The 19,909-nt window shown below is 34.2% G+C and overlaps 1 protein-coding gene and 1 pseudogene across 1 annotated transcript in view; one reads left to right on the plus strand and one right to left on the minus strand.

The window, feature by feature from the left end:
• Positions 1–18,735, plus strand: part of BMT2 (base methyltransferase of 25S rRNA 2 homolog) — an 89,444-nt gene extending 70,709 nt beyond the window's left edge. The window contains exons 4-5 of the mRNA XM_036863689.1: positions 21–135; positions 15,556–18,735. Coding sequence (XP_036719584.1) covers positions 21–135; positions 15,556–16,185 — 745 coding nt within the window. The 3' untranslated portion in view covers positions 16,186–18,735. The remainder of the gene's footprint in view (positions 1–20; positions 136–15,555) is intronic.
• LOC118900866 lies at positions 13,524–15,009 on the minus strand (annotated as a pseudogene).
• Positions 18,736–19,909: the final 1,174 nt, after the last annotated feature.

Raw genomic sequence — 19,909 nt, forward strand, 5'->3', positions numbered from 1 at the left:
TGAAAATAATCTATTTTTAGGTTGCTACAAACCTCAGGAAAGATCAGATTACTTGATGTTGGCAGCTGCTTTAACCCATTTCTGAAGTTTGAAGAATTTCTAACTGTTGGCATAGACATCGTACCTGCTGTAGAGGTATGCATAGTTCTGTTTGTTTTGAGATGAATATTTTACATGTATATATTACAAAGGAAAGCACTGTCTTTACATTCCTGAAATAGCAAATATATTTCTTGTGTACAAGTTGATAAGAGACTATTTCTATTCAAAACTAAATGTATATTCTGTGAAAATTTGAGCATTTAGTTAACTAATATTAATTTGACCAACACCATATTTGTCTTCATTTTGTTTTGTTCCCTGTTTATCACCTATCATTTCAATCAAGAAACTTCAGTAAGTTGCAAAGATTCCTTATTTTATTTTTTAATGCATCTCTTTCTGAAATGTACTCTGATGTAGAGCTATTATGGAATAGTGGAAAGAGCAGGGGCTTTGGAGACAGCCAAAACTTTATTAAATCCCAGCTATTTGTACTTAGTAGATAAAACTACTTAACTTTACAAAGAATGTTTCCTCTGCTTTTAAAATTAGATTTTTTTTCCCTCAATGACATAAGTTTATAACATTTGCCATTTTACTTTTGATATGGCACCAGGCACAAAAATTTTTTTACAAATTTTTATTGCTATAAAGAGATTGTGGTAGAGTATAAACTCAGGCGCAGAGATTTTTTTTCCTCCACTCCTATATTCCCAGCACCTAGAAGAGTGCCTGGCATATTAAGTACTCATTAAATATTTCTTGAATAAAAGAATGAAATCTTATTTTCAACCTTGATTTGACTCTCTGAGCCTCAGTTTTCTCGTCTGTGCAGTGGGGTTTGTAGTGGACCATACCTTATAAGATTGTTGTCATGTTTACTTGAGAAAAAGTATTTAAAGCACCTAACAAAGCACCTGTTATATAGTGAGTGCTAAAGAAATGTTTACTGTTATATTGAAAAGTTCCTGCATGAAGAGTCAACTTTCATATGAATTTATTCTTTAATTTTTATGAGCTTGACTGTCTATATTGAATCTATATGACTAACAATGACAAATAAGAAAATGCTAAAAGCATTACTATCATCTCCTAAATGTAGACAGATACTTGCTTTATGGTAAAACAGCTGTTCTTAGCTTACCACTGCAGAGACTTCCTGGGCCATTAGAAGCTATAGTTTTAAAGTGCAGGTGGATTTGTACATGGATTCTCTCCCCTTCCTTCCTCAAGACACACATTAGAGATGTCCTTCAGGGACTGGTAAGACATGATGGCCATTTGATCTAAACCTAAGGTTCAAATATTAAAATATTAAGCTTATTTATAGATAGGGCTATAAATTTTCAACTGTAAAGCCATTAGAGAAGGCAAAAGAACTACTATACATGAGTTCAGTAGTAGAATCAGACTTTGATAGTTCCAGAACCCTATAACTAATTTTAAAACAAAGGGAAGAAACTTATACTTCCAGTCAAGATGGAGTGACAGGGACCAGACTGATCCTCTTTCCCCCTGCCTGCAGCAACTAAAAAGTGGACAAAATATTCAAAATAATATACAAGACACTGGACATCAGGTAATGAAGGACAGTGATCCCCAAGAGATGGAAAAAAAATGAGATGAGCCATATGGTTGCACCAGCACATAGCCTTCAGAGAGTTTCCAATGTGTGGCACAAACAGGGGATCCCAAGCAGAGTCCAGCTGATACTGAGTTGTAGAGGCAGAGGTGAGAGTCCTGAGAGACCAAGACAGCTGGGGCTCATGGACAAAGTACCAAAGATATGAGAGCCGCACAGAGAGAAAACTCCAGGGGTCTGCAAAGAATCCTCCCTGAGTACTCAGCTGAGTACTTATCAGTACATGTCTGTGAGAAAACTACATGAGACTGGAGGAAGTACCACCTCAAAGATCTAGAGGTTATAGTGCCCAGCACACTCACACAGGCTGGAAGTAGCACCTGTTCCCACCAGCCACACTGGAAACCTCAAGAATCACAGTATCTTGGGTAGAGTACACAGAAAAGCCTTGCATCAGTAGTGGAGAGTAATTAGCCTTAGACTGAAGGCTGCTCTAGTCCCACCTAACAAATCTTGAAACAAAAACCAAAAAGATCAAACTGTCTCCAAATAATTTAACTATATCCTAGAGCAAGTTAGACTATTTATAGCAATACCAAGTCATCCAGGACCCAGCAAAGTAAAATTCACCATGCCTAGCATCCAATAAAAAAGTAATCAGTCAAGTAAAGAAGCAAGAAAATAGGACCCACAATGAGGAGATCCATCATCCATCAGAGACCAACTGTGAACTAACACAGATGTTAAAATTTGGAAACAAGGACATTAAGATAGGGACATTATGACTGTATTCTGTATGAACAAAAAGTAAAGTAGAGACGTGGAAGATAATTAAAAATACCCAAATCTAACTTCTGGAGATGGATACTATGATCTATTATATGAAACATGTACTAGATGGGATTAATGGTACATTAGATATTGAAGAAGAAAAGTTAAACTGAGGACATGGCAATAGAAACTACCCAAAATTAAACGAGTTTTTTTTTTTTAATGGAAAAGCATCAGCAAGCAGTGAGTTAATTTCAAATGGCCAAATATAAGCATAATTGGAGTCCCCCCAGAAAGGAATGAAAGAAGTAATGGTCAGAATTTTTCTGAACTTGATAAAAGCTAACTAATAGTAGAGCTGACCCTTAGCACCCAGGGGAATTGTTCCAGGACACCCCACCACCACCACAGATATCAAAGTCTGTGGGTGCTCAGGTCCTTAGAGTCAGCTCTTCATATCCCTGGGTTCCATGTCCACAGATACAGAGGACTAATTGTATATTTCTTGGAAAACTCCATGTATAATTGGACCTATGCAGTTCAAACTCGTGTTGTTCAAGAGTCAGTTGTAATGTAGAGTTTATAATCTATATAAAAATAAAATGTATGATAACAATAGCACAAGAGGGGAGAAAGGGAAATATACTATATGTATAGTAATAGGTTTTTATACTATATATGAAGTGGTAAAATACTATTTGAAGGTAGACTATGATAAATTAAATAGGTAGACTATAAATTCTAAAGCAACCAGTAAAATAAAGAGTTACAGCTAATAAGCCAGCAAAGGAGATAAAATAGAATTACAAAGAAATTTCTTTAATCCAAAAGATGGCAGAAAAGAGAAGGAAACAATGAACCAATGGGAAACATAGAAAATAAATAGCAAGATCATACATTTAAACTTAAGTTTACCAATAATCACATTAAATAGATATGGCCTAAATATACCAATTAAAATGTGGAAATTGTCAGATTGGATAAAAAAAAGCAAGACTCAAATATATGTTGCCTACAAGAAATGCACTTCAATTATAAACACACAAATAGGATGTGTAAAAGAAAGGCACTGTGGCACTATTACAGTCAGACAAAGTAGATGTCAGAGCAATATTACCAGCAATAAAGATGGCCATTTCATAATGATAAAAAGGTCAATTCATCAAGAGTACAAAACAATCCTCAATATATACGCATCTAATAACAGAGCTTCAAAATACGTAAACCAAAAACTGATAAGGTAGCAATTACAAATAGACATTTATAAAATTATAGTTGAAGATTTCATTACCCCTCTCTCAATAATTGATGGAACAATTAGAACATTGGTCAAAGAAGAACTCACAAGGAAAGTTAGACCATATTTTGGAATGAAGATAAATAAAAACATAAGATATCAAAAACATAAGATATGCATAGGATGCCACTAAAATCACTACAGTAGTACTTAGAGGAAATTTTACAATACTAAACACCTTCATTAGAAAAATAAGAAAGGTCTCAAAGCAATGACATCAACTTTCCAACTAGGAAAAAAAACAAGGCCACATTAAATCCAAAATACAAGAAAGAAAATAATAAAGATTACAGCAGAAATCAATGAAATAGAAAACCTTCAGAAAAATAGTAGGGAAAAACTGATGAAAGCAAACACTACCTCTTTGAGAAGATCAATAAAATTTATAAATCACTAGCCATACTGATTAGGAAATAAAGAGAAAGGTGTGACATCATGTATATTTTACCAATATTAAAAGAAAGGAAAATAAATATTACAAAAAATTTTATGCCAATAAATTCCACAACTTAAGTGAAATGGTCAAACTCCTTGGAAGACACATACTGCCAAAGCTCACTCATGAAGAAATACATAACCTCAGTAGCCCTAAATGTAAAGAAATTTGAATTGGCAGTTAAAAACTTTCCCACAAAGAAAATTCCAGGCTCAAATGGCTTCACTTCCCAACTTATTCTATGAGGCCATTACCCCAATACCAAAACCAGAGACATTATAGAACAACAACAACAAAAACTTACAGACCACGTCCATCATGAACATAGACAGAAAAGTTGTCTACAAAATTCTAACGTATTGAACCCAGCAGTATTTCAAAAGGGATAATACATCATGGCTAAGTTTGATTTATTCTAGGAGTGTAAGGTTGGTTTAATGTTAAAAAAAATACTCAATCTCTAACACCTATACAAAAATCTACTCAAAATGGATTAAAGACCTAAATATAAGACCAGATAATATAAAACTCCTAGAGGAAAACACAGGCAGAACACTCTGACATAAATCGCAACAATATATATTTTTTTGATCTGTGTCCTAGAGTAATGGAAATAAAAACAAAAATAAACAAATGGGACCTAATTAAACTTAAAAGCTTCTGCACAGCAAAGGAAACCATCAACAAAACAAAAAGACAACCTACAGACTGGGAGGAAATATTTGCAGACAATGCTACCAATAAGGGATTAATCTCCAAAATATACAAACATTTCATACAGCTTAGTTTCAAAAAAACAACCCAATCAAAAAATGGACAGGAGACCTATATACACATTTCTCCAAAGAAGACATACGAATGGCCAACAGGCACATGAAAAGATGATCAGTATCACTAGTTATTAGAGAAATGCAAATCAAAACTACAGTGAGGCATCACCTCACACCAGTCAGAATGGCCATGATTAAAAAGTCTACAAATAATAAATATTGGAGAGGGTGCGGAGAAAAAGGAACCCACCTACACTGTTGGTGGGAATGTAAATTGGTGCAGCCACTATGGAGAACAGTATGGAGGTTCCTTAAAAAACTAAAAATAGAGTTACCATATGATCCTGCAATCCCACTCCTGGGCATATATCTGGAGAAAACTCCAATTTGAAAAGATACATGCACCCCAGTGTTCATAGCAGCACTATTTACAATAGCCAAGACATGGAAGCAACCTAAGTGTCCATCAACAGATGAATGGATAAAAAAGATGTGGTATATATACACAATGGAATATTACTCGGCCAGAACAAAGAATGAAATAATGCCATTTGAGGCAAAATGGATAGACCTAGAGATTGTCATATTAAATGAAGTCAGACAGAGAAAGATAAATAGCATATGATATCACTTATATGTAGAATCTTAAAAAATAATGATACAAGTGAACTTATTTACACAACAGAAACAGATTCACAGACATAGAATACAAACTTATGGTTGCCAAAGGGGATAGTGGGGGACGGGTCTGGGGGGGAGATAAGTTAGGAGTTTGGGATTAACATATACACATTACTATATAGAAAATAGATAAACAACAAAGACCTACTGTATAGCACAAGGAACTCTACTCAGTATCTTACAATAATCTATAATGGAAAAGAATCTGAAGAAGAATATATATATAAATGAATCACTTTGCTGTAAACCTGAAACTAACACAACATTGTAAATTAACTATACTTCAGTTTAAAAATGGTTAAAAATAAAATTACATATACCATAAAAAAAAACCCACTTATTCTTTTCATCACTGTAATACACTAAAAAAGAAACCTACAGCTAACATCATACTTAATAGTGAAAGAAAAATGTTTTTCCAATAAAAACTGAAAAAAGAACAAGATAAGGTTATTTACTCTCACCACCTCTATTCAGCATTCTCTAGAGGTTTTAACCAGTGCAGGAAAGCAAGAAAAAGCAATGATAGGCATCCACATTGGAAAATAAGATGTAAAACTGTCTTTGTTCACAGATGACATTGATCATCTATTACATTATTCTGTGGAATCTACAGAGAAGCTACTAGAACCAGTAAGTGAGTTTAACAAGGTTGCAAGATGTAAGATTAACATATAAAAATCAATTCATATATACTAGCCACAATCAATTAGAAATTAAAAATAGTACCATTTATAATAGCATCAGAAATATGAAGTATTTAATATATGAACATATACTTACATGAAATATAAAGCTGACAAATATATAGCAAAACTGTATATTGAAAACTATAAATTATCAAGAGAAAGTAAAGAAGACCTAAATGAGTAGAGATATATACTGTGTTTATTGGTGGAAAAACTCAATATCTTTAACACATCCATTTTCCCAAAATTGATCTATAGATTCAGTGCAATCCTGATCAAAATTCTAGCAGGTGTTTTTGTAGAAATTGAAAAATGTATTCTAAAATTTGTGTGGAAATCCAAAGGTCCTAGAATAGCAACTTTTTAAAAGGACAGTGTTGGAGAGTTTCAAAATTTATTTTAAAGTTACAGTAATGAAAACAGTGTGGTATTAGTGTCAGGATTATTAATGAAATATAACAGAGAGTCCACAAATAGGGCTAAGCCCCTTATAGGCGTCCCAGAGGGAGAAGAGAGAAGAGGATCAAAAATGTATTTGAGAAAATTATGGCTGGAAACTTCCCAAACCTGAAAGAGAAAATACTCATATCCAGGTACAGGAAGCACAGAGGGTCCCCAAAAGATGAACCCAAACAGACCCATATCAAGACATATCATAATAGAAATGGCAAATTTAAAGAGAGAATTTAAAGACAGCAAGAGAAGAACAAAGAGTCATATACAAGGGAATTCCTGTAAGGCTATCAGCTGATTTCTCTGCAGAAATTTTGCAGGCCAGAAGGGAGTGGCATGATATATTCAAAATGCTGAAAGGGGAAACCTGCAAACTAGGATACCCAGCAAAACGATTATTTAGAATAGAAAGCGATAAGAGCCTGCTGTATAAAAAAATTAAAAAAAGAAAAGAAAAAGAAAAAGAATAGATAGCGAGATAAAGAACTTCCCAGACAAGCAAAAAATAGTTTATCAGTACTAAGCCTACCCTAAAATAAATGTTAAAGCGTCTTCTCTAAGTGGAAAGAAGTAAGGATCTACAGGAAAGGGAAAATCCCACTAGGAAAGGCAAATATATAGTAAAGACAGAGAATCGATTGTGAAAGCAACTGTAACTGCAATAAACAGTTAAGGGAGAATCATGAAAATGTAAAATATGACGTCAAAACACAAATGGGAGGGGAATTAAAAATGTAGATCTTTTAGAATGTGTTTGAACTTAAATGACTGTAAGTTTAAAATAAGTAGATATATTATAGGTCAATACATATGAACACTGTGGTACCACAATAAAAAAACTTACAATAGATATACAAAAATTAAAAAGAAAGGAACACAGCTTACTACTAAAGAAAGTTCATCAAACCACAAGGGAAGAAACAAAAGAAGAAAAGAACAGAACTACAAAAACAGCCAGAAAACAAGTAATAAAATGGCAATAAGTACATACCTATCAATAATCAGTTTAATGCCAATAGACTAAATGTTCCTATCAAAAGACAGAGAGTGGTTGATTGGCCTAAAAAACAAGACCCATTTATATACTACCTATAAGAGACTCACTTCAGAGCTAAAGATACACACAGAATGAAAGTGAGGGGATGGAAAAGATATTTCATACAATGACAAGAAAGTGGGGGTAGCAATACTCATATTAGACAAAATAGAATTTAACGGAGTATATAACAAAAGACAAAGGCATTATATAATGATAAAGGGATCACTACAAGAAGTTTTACACTCATTAACATATATACATCCAACACAAGAGCACCTAAATATATAAAGCAAATAACTAACAGACATAAAGGGAGAAATTGACAAGAATACAATAATAGTAGGGGACTTTAACACCTTACTGGCATCAATGGACAGATCACCCAGATAGGAAATCAGTAAGGCAACAGTGCTCTTAAATGACAGAATGGACCAGTTGGACTTAATAGATATCTACAGGACATTCCATCACGAAACAGCAAAATATACATTCTTTTCAAGTGCATGTGTAATGTTCTCTAGGATTGATCACGTGCAAGGCCACAAAACGAGTCTCAACAAATTTAAGAGAATAGAAATTATATCAAGCATTTTTTCCAGCCACAACAGTATGACACTAGAAATCAGTTACAGGAAGAAAAATGGGAAAAGAACAAATGGGGAGGCTAAAACAACATGCTACTAAAAAAACCAACGGTTCAATTAAGAAATCTAAGAGGAAATCAGAAAATACCTCAAGACAAATGGAAATGGAAACACAACTTTCCAAAATCTATTGGATGCAAAAGCAATTCTAAGAGGGAAGTTTATCACAATACAGGCCTTCCTCAAGAAAAAAAATCTCAAACAACCTAATCGTGGACCACCTAAAGGAATTAGAAAAGGAAGAACAAAGCCCAAAGTCAGCAGGAGGAAGGAAATAATAAAGATCAGAGAGGAAAAAAATGAAATAGAGACCCAAAAAAATAATGGAAAAGATAAGTGAAACCAAGAGCTGGTTTTTGAGAAGACAAACAAAATTGATAAACTTTTAGCCAGGGTCACCCAAGAAAAAAAGAGAACCCAAATTAACAAAATAAGAAATGAAAGAGGAGAAATAGCAACTGATACCACAGAGATACCAAAAAAAATAAAAATAAAAGAATACTATGAACAGTTATATGCCAACAAATTGGACAATCTAGAAAAAATGGATAAATTTCTAGAAACCTACAACCTGCCAAGACTGAATCAAGAATAAACACAATTTGAACAGACTGATCACTGGTAGTTTAACTGAATTTGTAATTTAAAAGAACGCCCAGCAAACAAAAGTCCAGGACTGGATAGCTTCACAGAGGAATTCTGCCAAACATACAAAGAAGAGCTAACACCTTTCCTCTTCAAACTAGTCCATAATATTGAAAAGGACAGAACACTCCGAAATTCATTCTACAAGGCCACCATTACCTTGATACCCAAAACAGCAAAGACACTACAAAAAAGAAAATTGCAGGCCAATATCTTTGATGAAAATAGATGCAAAAATCCTCAACAAAATATTAACTAACCAAATCCAGCAATACATTAAAAAGATCATACACTATCATCAAGTGGGATATAGTCCAGGGATGCAAAGATGTTTCAGTATTTGCAAATTAATGTGATACACCACATTAACAAAAGGATAAAAGTCACATGATCATCTTAGTAGACACAAAAAGCATCTAACAAAATTTAACATCCATTCGTGATAAAAACTGTCATCATAGTTGGTATAGAGGGAACATTTCTCAACATAATAAAGACCATTTATGACAAACCCACAGCTAACTTCATACTCAACTGTGAATAGCTAAAAGCCTTTCCTCTAAATTCAGTAACTAGACAAGGACGCCCACTCTCACACTTCTATTTATCATAGTATTGGAAGTCCTAGCCACAGCAATCAGGCAAGAAAAGGAAATAAAATGCATCCAAGTTGAAAGGGAAGAAGTAAAATTGTCATTACTTGCAGATGACATGATAGTTTATATAGAAAACTCTGAAGTCTCCACCAAAAAACTATTAGAACTAATAAATGAATTTAGTAAAGTTGCAGGATATAAGTTTAATATACAGAAATCTTATGCTTTTCCATACACTAGTAATGAACTGTTGGAAAGTGAAAGTAACAAAAAAGAAGTCTCATTTAAAACCACATCAAAAGGAATAAAATACCTAGGAATATACTCAACCAAGGAGGTGAAAGACCTATACTTCGAAAACTATAAAAAACTGATGAAGGAAATTGAAGATGATGCATAAACATGGAAGTATATCCTGTGCTCTTGTATTGGAATAATTAAGGTTGTTAAAAGGGCCATACTACCCAAAGCAAACTACAGATTTAATGCAATCCATATCAAAATACCCATGACATTTTTCACAGAACTAAAACAATCCTAAAATTCATATAGAATCACAAAAGACCCCAAGTTGCCAAAGCAATCTTGAAAAAACAAAAACAACAAAACTGGAGATATCACGCTCCCTGGCTTTATACTACAAAGCTACAGTATTCAAAACAGCATGGTACTGGCACAAAAACAGACACATAGATCAATGGAACAAAATAGCCCAGAAATAAATCCACACACCTATGGTCAATTAATCTATGACAAAGGAGGCAAGAATATAAAATGGGGAAAAGACAGTCTCTTCAGCAAGTGGTGCTGGGAAAGTTGGACAGCTGAATGTAAGCCAATGAAGTTAGAACACACCCTCACACCATGCACAAAAATAAACTCAAAATGGCTTAAAGACTTAAACATAAGACATGATACCATAAAACTCCTGGAAGAGAACATAGGCAGAACACTCTTTGACATAAATTGTAACAATATTTTTTCAGATCTGTCTCCTAGGGCAAAAGAAATAAAAGCAATAATAAACAAATGGGACCTAATTAAACTTAAAATCTTTTGCACAGCTAAGGAAACCATCGACAATACAAAAAGACAACCCACAGAATGGGAGGAAATATTTGCAAATGATATGACTGACAAGGGGTTAATATCAAAATATATAAACAATTCATACAATTCAATATCAACAGAACAAACAGCCCAGTCGAAAAATGGGCTGAACACATGAATAGACATTTTTCCAAAGAAGACATACAGATGGCTAATAGGAACATGAAAGGATGCTCAACACTGCTAATTGTTAGAGAAATGCAAATCAAAACAACAATGAGATATCACCTCATACCTCAGAATGGCTGTCCTCAAAGTCTGCAAATAACAAATGTTGGAGAGGATGTGGAGAAAAGGGAACCCTTGTACACTGTTGGTGAGAATGTAAATTGGTGCACCTACTAAGGAAAATAATATAGAGGTTCTTCAATAAACTAAAAATTGACAACCATATGATCCAGCAATTTTACTCCTGGGTATATATTAGAAGAAAATGAAAACAGTAGTTCAAAAAGATACATGCTCCCTTGTTTTCATAGCAACGTTATTTACAATAGCCGAGATAAGAAAGCAACCTAAGTGTCCATCAACGGATGGATAAAGAAAATACATACACATATATACACATACACACAGGTATATACACATACATACACACATACACACACAATGGAACCTTACTCTGCCATAAAAAAGAATGAAATTTCTGCCATTTGCAAAAACATGGTTGGAACTAGAGAATATTATGCTTAGTAAAATAAGTCAAAGACAAATACTATATGATATCACTTATATGTGGAATCTAAAAGATAAAACAATGAATGTATATAGTAAAACAGAAACAGACTCACAGATATAGAAAACAAACTAGTGTTACCAGTGGGGAAGAGGGAAGGGAAGAAGGACAAGATAGGAGTATGTGATTAATAGATACAAACTACTGTGTATAAAATTGATAAGCAACAAGGATATATTGTACAGCACTCTGGAATATAGCCATTATTTCGTAATAACTTTTAATGGCATATAATCTCTAAAAATACTGAATCACTGTGCTATACACCTGAAACTAATATTATAAATTAACCATATTTCAATAAAAAAAGAAGACATTGTTAAAAGAATGAAAAGACAAGCCATAATCTGAGAGAAGTATTTTCAAGTTATATATCAGATTATGAACTTGGATGAAGAATAAAGAACTCTCAAAATTCAATAAGAAAATAGGTTTTTAAAATTTAAAACAACCCAATCATTTTTCACTATGCAAAAAAATTGAACAAACACTTCACCAAAGAAGATACCCAGGTAAACATCACTACTCATTAGGAAAATCCAAATTAAAACTTCAGTATACTACTACACACCTGTGACTATGATTAAAATTTAAAAGGCTAGCCATTCCAAGTGTTGATGAGGATTTGGAGGAACTAGAACTCCAATAAACTCCTGGTAGAAATGTAAAACTCAGTATAAGTGCTTTTGAAAATAGTTTTGAAGTTTCTTTAAAAGTTAAACACGCACGTACTGTATGATCCAGCCACCCCTTTCCTCGGTATTTGCCCAAGACAAATGAAACATGTCCATTCAAAGACAAACAGGAATGTTCATAGCAGCTCTAGTTGTAATAGCCAAAAACTAGAAACAACCAAGTTATCTATGAAAGGTATATGGATAAACAAAGCATGGTATATCTTAATATAGTAGCCTACCTCAGCAATTAAAAAGGAATAAACTATCAATACATGCAAAAAAAATGGATTAATCTGAAAATAATTGTGCTGTATGAAAGAAGCCAGGCAAAATAAGAGTACATTATTCTGTATTATTCCACTTATGTAAAATTCTAGAAAATATCCACTGATCTATAGAGATAGAAATCACATCAATGATTGCCTAGTGGCAGGGGAAGAGCAGGGAGGGTACAAGGAAGGGATTATATAAGGGGCACAGGAAAACTTTGGCAGGTGTTGGATCTATTCATCAATTTGATTGTAGTAGTGGTTTCATGAATGTATAAATGTTAAAACTTACCGAAGTGTACACTTTAAATGTTTGTGTGTCAGTTATACTGCAGGTTGTACATCAGTTATACTTCAGTAAAGCTATGCCCCTGCCCCAAAAGGAGCAAAAGGAAGAAGAAAAACAATCTTTTTTCCACATAGTTCCATGTGGTAGAACTTTATGTGTCGCATTTCCTAATAGATACTCCAGATGCTTATGTGACCAGCTTGTCTACACACTAACAGAATTGAGGGACTGAGGTATTAGCTCATATCTTTGATAATTAATTAACTATTGTTATATATAAGGGTAACTAATTTTTATCTAATTTTAAAACTGCTTTCTTATTCTGGATTATTTCCACAGAGTTTTTTTTTTCCATCTCCAAAAAAGTTTATTAGCATGATTAAAAACATTTTTTGAATAATGATAGAATTTCTAAACATAAAAGAGTATCAGTGGCTATATCCTATAACCAGTATTTGCAACTGGATGGACAGCTTTATTGCCAGTCTTCATTTTATTAAAGACAATCCATATTTATTGGTTCCATGTGAAGTCATGACTGTTGCTTTGCCTGAGAATGAGTCCCTACTGCAATTAAGTATAAAAAAAATATCTCCCAGATGAACCAGTTTGCAGGGCAGAAATAGAGACACAGATGTAGAGAACAAACATATGGACACCAAGAGGGGAAAGCGGGGGTGGTGGGGGAGTGCTGTGATGAATTGGGCGATTGGGATTGACAGGTATACACTGATGTGTATAAAATGGATGACTAATGAGAACCTACTGTATAAAAAAATAAATAAAATAAAATTCAAAAAGTATATATCTCCCATAATCGGAGTGTGACCTGCATGACTGAGTAAAGAGTTAATAAAAATCCTCAAAGAGTTGGGGTTTTGTTTTTCAAAAACATTTTTTACACACTACAAAGAAATAATTAGTATTTTGGCTTTTAAAATTCCTGCATGATATTTAGAATGGCAGTCCCCAAAGGTCCTCCCTTCACAAAATTGAGAACACAGACCCTCTTCCGGAGCATACATTCTTGGGGTGGACTCTGAAGACTTCAACCTCCACGTGTTTATACTGGTTTGAGAACAAAGCGTCATCCAGAATGTAGTAGTCTATACATGTCACCTTCACACAGGTATGGCAGTCTGGTGAAAGCTTCGATAACAAAACCAGCTTTTCTGAAAACTTCAGGCAGAGACTATTCACTTGTTCTTCCCAGTTCTATCCCTTGATTTCCAAAGTTTCTGATGGTTTATCCCACTTGCCATCTATGTTTTCCACATAGGGATGAAAAGGTAAGACCAGAGCAAGGATGACCCTGCCTCTAGTTGGCTCCAAGACACTTCTGATATCTTTTAACAAAGTCAGGGGCTGATCACAGCGGTCCAGCAGATTCAAGCAGCTGATGATACCGTACTGGAACCCTGTATTCTGCCATTCATTTTTACCAAGCACTCTATTTCTTCTTCTGAAGCTGCCATATCATAGTTTCATACAGCTCAGTGGCATAAATTTCTTCAAAATGAGGGCTCATGATTTTTGTGACTTCTCCATCTCCAGCACCTAAATCAAGAAGTCTGTGGGTTTTCCAGTCTGGATTAATTTTAAGCAGTCTCTGAAACTGATCTGGTGAAAACACAAACATTGAGCCTCTTCCTAGCAACCCATTGATAGACGTTCTAGACATAAACTGGCTAAGAACAGGTGACACAAAAGAGTGATATAATTGGATACAAAGACAGCCTGGAGTGATTCGCAAAGTTTCTCTCTGTTGCACACAAACCACTGGTGGTTCTTCCTGCCGCCTGCGGCCGCCGCCGGCCCACCCCAGTCCGCTCGTCATGTTCATGTACAGGGAGCGGGTGAGCGGGCTCCGCAGGGTCCACATTCTCCGCGCCAGCCACACGGACGCCAGGCTCAGACACAGCCAGACCGCGAGCAGTCGCATCAGGGGCCGCGGCCACTCGCTCCGATCACCGCCGGTGCCAGGGCAAGGAGGAGGACGCGCTGCTGCCTCCAGCCGCCGCCGCCGCTAACGCCCAGGATCGAGCCATCGCGCCGAACTCGCCCATCCAGCTGCTTCAGGGCAGAGGCGGAGGGTCTCCATAGAGTTTTAATATTCAGCAAATGATACAGTGCTGTTTATTTTTTTACTTGTAGTGTATCTCATGGTCATTTGACTCAGTTAATTAAATTTAATACATAGTTTGTTTCAAGCCGGAGATTAGCTTTTTAATAGAATCAATATATTATTAAAATTACTTCTGAGATGGTTAAAGTTAATGGTTGAAAAGATGTTTTTCATGACCTTAAAAAAGTTTAAGGTATTTTGCTTTTACACATTTATAACTGCTTTCATTATCCTCTTTGACTTCTTTGATTCATCTTTATTTCATGGTATTTCTTGTTTAAAGTTATTTTTATATTAACCTGTTTTTTGGTAACTATAAATGTTTAAGTGAATATAAATATGACTAAGTTTAGAAATAAATCATCCCTGTAAGCTCTTATCCAAATTAAATTTCAAATAAACCCTTATTATTTTTTAAAAATATATACTTAAACATTACTTCTAATTTTTCATTAATTGTTACTCAGAAATATTTTTTTTTAAATGATGACTAGAAATTCTTTGGGCTTAATTACTCTGAGATTTTTCTGAGTAAAAGTTTTGGTTGAATAAGTGTGTGCAAGTGGAATATTTATAAAGGAAAGGTACATAATTAAAGCTTGAATTATGTAGAAATGCTGTGAAATAGTTTGGTTTAAAATTTATGTAATTAGGTGGAGGTGATCTTAAAATTCTTAACATGCCTTGTTTTTCCCTTTCTGCAGAGTGTGTATAAATGTGACTTCCTGAATTTGCAGCTTCAGCAACCACTCCAGCTTGCACAGGATGCTATAGATGCCTTTTTGAAGCAGCTAAAAAACCCTATTGATTCTCTTCCTGGAGAACTTTTCCATGTGGTTGTTTTCTCTCTCCTTCTTTCCTATTTTCCATCACCTTACCAGCGATGGATTTGCTGCAAGAAAGCCCATGAACTGTTAGTGTTAAATGGTTTATTGCTTATCATCACACCTGATTCCTCCCATCAGAACCGTCACGCTATGATGATGAAAAGCTGGAAGATTGCTATAGAGTCCCTGGGCTTTAAACGTTTCAAGTATTCAAAATTTTCACATATGCATCTGATGGCATTTAGAAAAACCTCCCTAAAAACCACAAGTGACTTGGTTAGTAGGAACTACCCAGGGATGTTATATATTCCTCAAGATTTCAACAGTATAGAAGATGAGGAATATTCTAATCCTTCCTGCTACGTTCGATCAGATATAGAAGATGAACAGCTAGCATATGGTTTCACAGAGCTCCCTGATGCTCCATACGACTCAGATTCTGGAGAAAGTCAATCCAGCTCTATTCCTTTCTATGAGCTAGAAGATCCCATATTACTTTTAAGTTAATATAAAAGCAAAAGGCCCTTTCAGTCCAGACTCCTAAACTTAATTGCTTACACTAATCAGAAATACTAACATGAACTCAGTACTTAAAACCTGCTTTGCATAGAAGAAATGCAAAGGTTTACAGAGTTTGCTATTTTTTTCTACTTCTGGATTTTAAAATTTATTCTTATATAGAAAGCTTAAAGTTTCACGCAGAGTGACTCCTGTCATAGCAGAAACCACTGTTATTTTAGCATTTAGCACTAAGATATTATAGAAAGGTACCTTTTTCTCTTTAGTGCTATTGTGAAAAATGAAGCATAATTTGCTATGTATTTTTCTTGTTTTCATCTTTTCAGTGTTGACTTTAAACCATTGCAATGAGAAACTAAGATATGTAGAAAGCTGTAGATTGCACTTTGATGACTCACAAGTTAAATGTGACAGAGATAGATTGGTTTAGTAGTTTTGTGATGCACTTATTCTTTTTTCTAACTAAATTGTTACCTGTTATAGAAAGCCATTTTGGCTCAGTTTTGTCTGATGATTGAACATTCCCCAAACTTTTTGGAATTGATAATTCTTATTCTTTCTTGCTTGCTCATTTGGCAGCATCAGACATTGGGGAGATATTTCCCCCGAAGTATGTATTCTAATTTGATTAGCATAGTACAGTAAACACCATTGCCAAAATAGAGTTTTCATATCTTTCTTGTTGATTTGGGCCTTGGTGTTAAGTATATTTAACGGTGAGAATTCACTTTTACTTTTTTACATTTAGATTTCATTTACAAAATTTTCTATTTAAGCAAGGAACAATATAATACTCAATACTGACCCGAAACACATTTGTTAAAGGGTTTGCACTTGTAAGAGAGCTTATGTTCTACCTAGACCAACCTTAATAGGGTCCTCACCTTTCCATTAAGGAGGTGCTGCACTACAAGTCTGGAATTACATAGAAAAATTTTAAATTAACCCTCTCCTGGTAATCTCATAAAATGGTTTTGACGTTTTGGTATTCTAATTTCTATCTAAATCCTAGCAGAAATTTTTCTTTGAATATATAAACCATTAGTTGGCTGTGGGAATTTTCCCTTTCCACATTGATAAATGCCTTTCTGTGTTTCTGAATCAGAAGCAAATGATTAAGGAGAAATATATGTCCAACAAGACAAGATTAGTTTAAATGGCTAAGAACATTTAGTCCACATTGTCTTGTCAGCCAGCAATTGTCATGTAAACTATCATTTTTAAGAGTGCCACTGTGTGGATTTTTTTTCAAGTGGTTATTACATTAAAATTACCTCATACTGAGGTTTTTGCACTGAAATATCACAGTTTCAGATTTCATGGTTAATGTTGTGTGTGTGCGTTTTTAAAGGAAATTTGCATTTTCAATAGTTGATCCTAAATTCATAAACTGAACTTCTTTACTCTGATAAAAGTGTTTTTGTGCTTATTGTGAATTGCTGTAGTTAACTCTGAATGTCAAACTTTATTTAGAAATAAAAAATTTACCCTTTAAGATATAAATGGTTGAGTGTGTATACCCAATATTTCAGATTAAATTTCACATTCTAAATTAATGAAAGTAACAAGATTGTAATTAACCTAAAAGTCAGTTGAGTAAATGCAATAAATATTGGTTGCTCAAGTATGCCAGAAGTAACTTGAAGTTTTTCGTTTACTTTCAATAGCATAAGATTACTTAATAATAAGGAATAATTAGGACTTTCTTTCCAATTAAGCACTACAGGTCAAGTCTTGTAACTCGCCCAAAAGAAGAAAAAAAACACTGTTTAGGGTAACATAGAAATGTGTGTTGTTAGTACCTCCTTTACCATACGGTCCGTTTTCTGTGATTTGGCTAAATGCTATCTTAAAGGCAAAGAAAAGCAACATACCAAACAAAAGTGCTTTGAAAGTAAATGAAAACAGTGCTTTTGAGAGGCTGGTGTAAGTATTGATATATGACCTTGGAGTTAGCCCATGTGTTACAGCTAAAATGTTGGTGCTATAAATTCTTCTGATTGTTTACAGATGTTGATTCTGCTTATGCTCCAAAGTGTGCATGATGTGTTTTAAGTAGTACTTTAAAGAAAAATCTCTTTATAAAAACCTATACTCTCACTTAGTATAAATTTGTTTGGATTTATAAATCTCATTTGTTACTGTAAATTCATCTTCAAAATTAGGTTGGCGCAGGATTTAAACTAACACGTATTCCACCAAAGCCAATTCAACATATAAATGTTAAAATATAAGCAGTCATGTGGCTTGGTGCCAGATTATATATGTAATGACACAAGAAGTTATTAGAGCCTTTAATACTGTATGGGTACTCTTGAGAATGATTTTGTTTGGATATGAAGAAGTTAAGGGGCCTCCTGTCACATTCACAACAGTATTCTCCAAAATAATTTGATGTTTCAAAAACAAATGATCATTTGCTTGGTTTCTTCAGGATTATGACTAGATCAAGTGGTTTATATGATAGTTGCCAAGTGGTGGGAGGTGGCTTATCTGAAAATGTATGTTTGTGTTGTATTTTTTCACATTTTGTGAACAAAGCACATTTATTAAAAATTTTAAATTTTCTAATATTCCTTGTCTATTATTTACGAACTGAAAGTTTTGTGGTCTTGACCTAATCTCACTAAGTGATTTCAGAATTGGGAAGCAATTTAAAACTTAAATGACTTAGAATTTTCTATCTGGTTTCATCTAGTCTAGTCCCTTAATTTCATAAATTCATTCACTGAGATCCAGAGAGCTCAAGTGATTTCCCCATTATCATGCTATTTACTGACGAACAAGGACAACAAACAACAAATTCTAGTTCATTATATGTCAACTATATCATACCCTGCTTTCCTTGAAAGTTAATTACATCCAAGATAATTTACCTAAGTATATCAGTTATTTTAGGGCAGCAGATGGCTTTCTCATGATGTGAAAGAGTTCTTTATTCATTAAACAGATATTTGAATTCTACCAAGTGCAATATGCTGCGGAAACAGCAGGGCTTGGTGTGTTCACAGTCCCCTGCTTTCATTGGAACTTAGGATCTAATGAAGATGACAAGCATTCTACATGGAGTTAACATCTGTATCTAGGAATGATTGTCTACTGATCCTACACATTTGCTCCTGCTTAACTTCCTTAATTTGTTTCCTAAATAGAACAGGAGGCAAAAAACACAACAAAAACTGTTTAGCAAATCACATACACATTGTAGATAAGAGGGATGTATTGTTCATCCCTCCAGAAAAGTGCAAACTGAAAATAAATTCTGATTGTTAAAGGCAGGGAAAAAATGGAATTAAGCTTTTGCTCCATTTTCCCACACTTTCTGAGCACAGTGCTGCAATGGTGTTCCTCTTCAAGAGTCCACATACTAGGTAAGTAGAATGTAGACTTAAGATCTGGCTCCTTCTTGGTGTTGGAAATTGTTAGACAGCAAAGGCGAAAAACAAATACCTCTAAATTACTAGTCCCAAAAAACATAATACAAACGTTTATTACAAAGAATGTTTGTATTATAATTATTTTATTCGTTCCAAAAACTTGATTTGCAGTAACTTGCATGATAGTTCACAATAAAAAATTCATGTCCATGATCAATTGAACACAAAACTCCCCAAAATTATTAATGGTGGCCTATATTACATAATACCCAATAAACAAGCATGCTACAATAGCTAACAAATCAAGACCTCTAAATGTTATAAAAGGAGAGAAG

The sequence above is a fragment of the Balaenoptera musculus genome, chromosome 9 (genome assembly GCF_009873245.2).
Source record: "Balaenoptera musculus isolate JJ_BM4_2016_0621 chromosome 9, mBalMus1.pri.v3, whole genome shotgun sequence".
NCBI classification, from domain to species: domain Eukaryota; kingdom Metazoa; phylum Chordata; class Mammalia; order Artiodactyla; family Balaenopteridae; genus Balaenoptera; species Balaenoptera musculus.